This window comes from Eurypyga helias, unplaced genomic scaffold, assembly GCF_000690775.1.
Source record: "Eurypyga helias isolate BGI_N326 unplaced genomic scaffold, ASM69077v1 scaffold19223, whole genome shotgun sequence".
Classification (NCBI taxonomy): Eukaryota; Metazoa; Chordata; class Aves; order Eurypygiformes; family Eurypygidae; genus Eurypyga; species Eurypyga helias.
This window is the reverse complement of record NW_010239464.1, coordinates 1-5,764: the sequence shown is the minus strand read 5'-3', so window position 1 is coordinate 5,764 and position 5,764 is coordinate 1. Positions and strand designations below refer to the sequence as shown.

At 45.8% G+C, this 5,764-nt stretch overlaps 1 protein-coding gene across 1 annotated transcript; it reads right to left on the bottom strand.

Annotated features, from left to right (window-relative positions):
• Window positions 1–686: 686 nt before the first annotated feature.
• Window positions 687–4,986, bottom strand: EXOSC9 (exosome component 9). Its single transcript, XM_010148159.1, has 10 exons — window positions 4,874–4,986; window positions 4,659–4,761; window positions 4,068–4,205; window positions 3,528–3,610; window positions 3,061–3,193; window positions 2,521–2,609; window positions 2,175–2,321; window positions 1,664–1,848; window positions 1,257–1,335; window positions 687–768 (listed from the first exon to the last, which is right to left on the bottom strand). Exons 1-10 carry the CDS (start codon window positions 4,900–4,902, stop codon window positions 687–689), a joined length of 1,068 nt encoding a protein of 355 aa, XP_010146461.1. The 5' UTR covers window positions 4,903–4,986.
• Between the last annotated feature and the right edge of the window lie 778 nt (window positions 4,987–5,764).

The following is a 5,764-nucleotide window of genomic DNA, read 5'->3' as shown; positions in this document are numbered from 1 at the left end:
AACCATCTCTTGATTTGGCCCAACTCTAAATTCAGAGCGTAATTCTTTGAACACAGTTCACGAAGCATTCATGGCTGTTGCATGTAGTATTTAATTAAACTTTTTAACAAACTCTGGCTGCAGTACGAGTTGCCTCTCTGTGAAAGGTTGACGCTGCGTGCTGGTACGTCTGTGTTTCTGCTGATGTCCAACAACGGAGTTTCAACCAAGCTGTGGCGTGACACCGTGGTCACGGCCCACCCTTTGCCCTGTGAAGAACATTCCGAGGTGCGCAACGCTGCCCAGGTATGGTAAGAGCTGCCTTAGTTAAAGGCTCTTCCCAGCCTTAAAACTGAGCCCTAATTCCTTCTGCCAGCTCAACTGTGAGCAGCCACTGCTCCCCGCCCCAGGTAACGGCCGAGGCGGCTCTGTTAGAGCTGCACATCCTTCCCCTGCCACCCAAGCCCCAGCGCTCAAGTCAGTTCAAGGGGAACTGGTGAGCTTCCTACTGCAGCGGGATGCCAAGCATGGAATTTCACTTACATGCGATTATTTTTATTTAAAGCCACGTACAATCATTTTATAAAATACACATAAAAGCAGGACCAGATACGGGGTGGGAGGAGACAGAATTATCTACAAAAATAAGTTCAGTGATGACAGACCGAACGATGTCCTGTACAGCATTCCTGAGGGAGACGAGAGCTTTAATAAGCTGCTCTCTTCTTTTTTCTCCTCTTAGTAAATGCTTTCTTTCTTGCACTTTCTTTTTTGGGGTTGGTCTGTGCTCTGCAAGAAAACAACATCTGTATCAGAGAAATGCACTGAAGAGTTTTATTCCAAGAGAACCCAGGCTGATCACGACAGGAACAAAGGTCAAACCCAGTTTCTAGGAGGTGTGCTGTACACAAGGAGGGTTTCCCTGGCTCGTAAACCTCACCTCTTGGAGACCAAACGAAGATTAGCTGTAGCATAGTGCGTACCAGCTCTGCAGCATCTCTAAGGAGCAGCCGAGTGAAATCCACTTCCGTGCTCTCCCTCCCTTTGGCAGGAGTCAGCTTAGGCAAAGAGCTGTAACCATTTCAGACAGCGGCAGGCCAGCCAGGCTGACCGGCCTCCTGCAAAAGCAGCAAACTAGCCTAGGTCTAAACCTGACTCGGCTATCTAGGCACTCCCCTCGGTCAACTGAGGTCTGCCCTGGCCTTGCCAAAATCCTGCGCTTCCTGAAAACGCTCCTTACAAACTCCTTTCCCCTCTTAATTTCACGCGCTGGTTACCTTGTTTTCTTCGGTAGTTCCTGCGGTTCCAGAATGACAACTTCTTCCTCCTCGCTGTCGGACAGCACAATAGGCTCGTCTGGAAAACCAACCACAAACCAGGCATCAGCTCTGTACAACCCGCTGCTGTAACTGCCAACCACAGCAGCTTACAGACACGGGCAGAGTGGGCACTGCTTAGGTTTGGAGCCCTGCGTTGGTGTTGCAGATGCCAAGTTTTCTTTCGGAGCCAACGGAAGGGGCCAGCCGGGTGAAGGGAAAGTAGCGAAGGGGTGTAACTCTCAAGTGGACAGTGGCTACAATGGCTCTCCTTTCTTGCCAAGGACCTCGTTCACATTTCAGTTCTGTACTGTTAATAAGCCACCTCACCACAAGCATATCTGGTATAGAGAAAAATACATACTTACCCTCCTTAGCTTCCTTCCTTGTATCCTCACTTTCTATTGTCTGGAATTCCAAAGCAGTAGCCTCACTTTCACCTTCCTCTTCCACTGCTTCTTCCCTCTCAGATTCCTCAAGGTCTCCCCAGGCGTTCTCTATTCCTTCCCCAATTTGCGCTGTCCCAGGAGTGTGCAATATGGGTTTGGCGAAACTGAAGTAGTTAAGGAAAACCCTTGCGTTTGCCGGCAAACTCCTTGTATTCCGAGAGCTAACCAGCTGGGTTTAAGCTCTGTCTTTTCTCCCCAGGGGAGAACACCCTTAAAAGCGAGTCAAGAGAGCACTTCTCCAGCCACCGCAGCCATGACTTGCTTCAGACACGGGTTCTGCACTTCACGCTAGGAGTGAAGGCAGCGCCAAAGCCAGCCTGATGCTGCCGTGAGGCTACCCAGGCCACGAGGAGCCTTGCGCGTGCGCGGAGCTGCCAGCGCAAGGGATGGGAGGCCTGGTTTCCCCTGAGCAATACAACAGAAAAGATACACTTCTGAAGGAGGGCCAGCTTTCGTGATGATTTCTTCTGCTTGTTCCTCCACACTGTTCGTATCAACAGCGGCACTCCCCACTTTGAAGGCGGTGATTTTTTGATTCGGTATAGATTCTGCAAAGCCGAACTTGCCACCTTCTTTCCTAGTCATGCAGCAACAGGCATTATTTCAGGGTGTTTCATACTTAAAAAGGCATCCTCTTTTCAAATTCAAATATACAAATGCTTGCTCTTTGAAACAAACAGAAGTGAGAACTATTTGCTTGTCAAACTACAGGTTGACACCACTTCCAGTACATTTCCTAAAAATTTCCCATTTCCCTTCCTTCCCAAAACACTCACCTAACTTTCTGGTCGTTCTCCAAGGCTTTTTGAATTAGTTCTGTTATTTCTGCCACCTTAACAGCTGTTATGTTACTGCATCGCAGAACCTGTTTGTTACAGATACAACAACAGTTTATGATCAGGAAAGCAAAGTGTTTTTAACTAAAACCACAGAACTTCATAGGAGTCACAACCACTTAAAATAATGGCATCGAGGGACAAGGTGATGCAAAAGGTTAATATCACAGCCCCCAGGTACTCCTGAGAGTGCAGTCTGAATTAACTTAGCCTGAATTAACTCAGACTGGGGCAAATCACAGGGAGAAAAGTGATGTGCATCTGACCAAACGGCACGCCTTCTCTACATCTCTTCTTCAGCACGATACACATGGTACTACGCTCTTCTGCTAGGACGGAAAATGTGTAATCTTCTCCAATTAAATCAGGCACGTAATTGGTTTCTTTGCTTCCACATGTCAAGGATATTTCAATATCAAGATTACAGCACAGCAACTAGTTTGCTTACAGAGAGAAAGATGAGTCAAGGCAAAGATTTACCTGATCATTTACTAGCATAATGCCTCCACTGGACTGGATGGTACAAATTTCTTGGTGTTTATTCATGGCAATTACGAGGAGGCCGTCCATTACTTGTTCCTCGCGTTCACAGGGATCCACCAATAAATAGGTCCTAGAATCACAGTTTTAAATAGAAGGCAACAGCAAAAGTCTGAAGCAAGTTACTACCCTTAAAACAATTAAACAAATTGCTTTACTTATTAGTTATTGCGGGCAGGCCACCCCCCGAATTTTCTTCTGTGTCACCTGTGGAAAGCTGCTGCTGGTCAGGTACACTGTGCACAATACCAACATCTCCCCATGGCACCTCACTTCAGATGAAGCGTTTTAAGAAATCGCCTCATCAATATAAATATTTTTAGGACTCTTCCATGTTTAAAATCAATTCAGAATTGACAATAAGCTGTTTCTTTCAAAAGTCTTTAAAAAAAAAAAAAAAATCTTACCCTTGCTGGAAGAAGGCAAAACTGACACAAATAGGCATGTGGTGGATACTCAAAGGGACAGGATCACGTTCCTCAGGAGTGTACTTCGAAAAGAACAGGCCCAGAAGACAATTATTTATGCAACACATTTAATTTTTAAATTATGTACTGCATAAAGGTATTTAAAGAAATTATAATTTAAAAAAAGGCCAGGAAATGTTTAGTCATCTAACGATTAACAAGATTCTCTTTACTCTTCTCGTGCAATTCTTACTGTTTACTACCCACATAGCTAAGTGCAGCACATTCATCTGCCTTACGCTTGATTTGGTCGAAATACTGTCAAATACTCATCTTTTACAGTTAATACTCCCATACACTGAGGTTGATAAAATTCAGTATCCAGCAGGCTTCCTTACTATCCTTTCCCATTTTGAACAGCAACACATCAGCCCTAAAACTTCAGTAGCTTGGAGTTTATCTGCTTAGACAAACATTTCATTCTCCCTTTTAGGCAGAAAGGAACGGCCACCGCATTGCCTGTGGTCCAGTACAGCTTACCACAGTTACTTCCTCTCCTTGCACAGACACGTCTGGTCTGCGAAAATGACAGAGCGCCACGATCCCTGCAATGCTGGCAGCATCGATGATGTTGCCGTCATGATTTAACAGGTGCAGGTCCAGACGGATTTGCCAAACCTGAGGAGAAGCACACACCTGGTGATTACCTGCCTGGTAATCTGTGACCTGATTCTACACAAGGTAGTTTTTCAGAGCAACGTGTGGGTTTTGACCCCTAAAAAGAAACAACGCACATTCTTCAGGTCTTTGCTTAAGATGATGAAAGATCTGGACATATTCCAAGACAGCCAGTGCACGACATTTAAGCCCCTGCTGATTATGACAAAACACGTGCCACCTCAGTACAATTTAAACTTCGTTCTGCAAAGAAATATTCGAGTGTGTAGGGTGCCAGCTACTGCAGAAAGCCAATGCAGATACGGAAGTTAAAAATGCCTGTAAAGTCAGACGTGTGGATCTTTAACCTAAAATCAGAACTTCTGCTTTCCAAACCAATACAGAGACCACCTTAAAGACAGACTGTATGTATCCTTTAGTTTAAAAGGACTTGAAATTAGTAGGTTTTTGTACCTTTTCACCAGCGATGACACAGAGAGATTCAGTATCTATACATTTGGAATTTCTTAGGCATCGTTCGATCAGTCTGTTCAGCGTCACCAGTAACTCAGGTTGCCTGTTAAGACAACATTAACCCAAACTGGGTATCATTACGTGACATATTTACCCGTATCAAAACGGTGGCTCTTATGTCACCCTTGGTCAGACTTTTTAAGAAAGCCACATACCTGCCAGGCTCAAAACCAGGTGCAGCCATTGGTGAGAACTCGAGGTTAAAGAAAAGTATACCTTCTGTGGGCCGATTTGGCTTGGGGGGAACAAGTTCACATGAGACTTGTGCAAGAACCCTGCAAAGGTAAATATAAAACATAAGCTGTGGAATTTAGGTAGGAAAAATCCTTCTACCACTAGAGACAAAAACATACTTCGAAAAAGCACACATTCATGCTTTTAGTTTGTATTTCTTGCTCCTGCCAGATTCTTGTTCAATCCCTGTCATACATTAAACTCTGGTAAACAACTGAGAGAATCAAATGTGGGAATTAGAACATTCTCCTGCTTTCAGGATTAAAAACAAGACTCACGAGATTCCATAACTAAATGTTTATGTCAGGGTCAGGCTGGACGAGGCTTTGAGCAACCTGGTCTAGTGGAAGGTGTCCCTGCCCATGGCAGGGGGGTTGGAACTAGATGGTCTTTAAGGTCCCTTCCAACCCAAACCGTTCTGTGATTCCATGACATGTTCCACTTTTCCACATACAAAAAAGGGCCATTTGATGTGCAGAATCGTACACAATGTAATGTGAGCTCAGTGAATAAAGGGGTGAAAAGTGATAATCGTTTTGTACAAGCTATTTGTAACCTACACTCAACAGGGAAACCCCATCCCTTCCCACCTCCTTCCCGATGGTCCCACTTCTGAACTGCTACGGCTTTAGGCTGCAGTCCTTAAAACCCGCTCGCTGCGACCTCTGCGGGGGTTCCCACGCCAAGCATTCACCGCTACGCGCCCCCTTTCCTTCCGCAGGTTGGGAAACGCGACCCTTTACCGCCAGAGCCTCCGAGGCGAGCGGCGGAGGCGCCTCAGGCCTGCCCCAGCCCAGGGCCCGCGGCGCCGG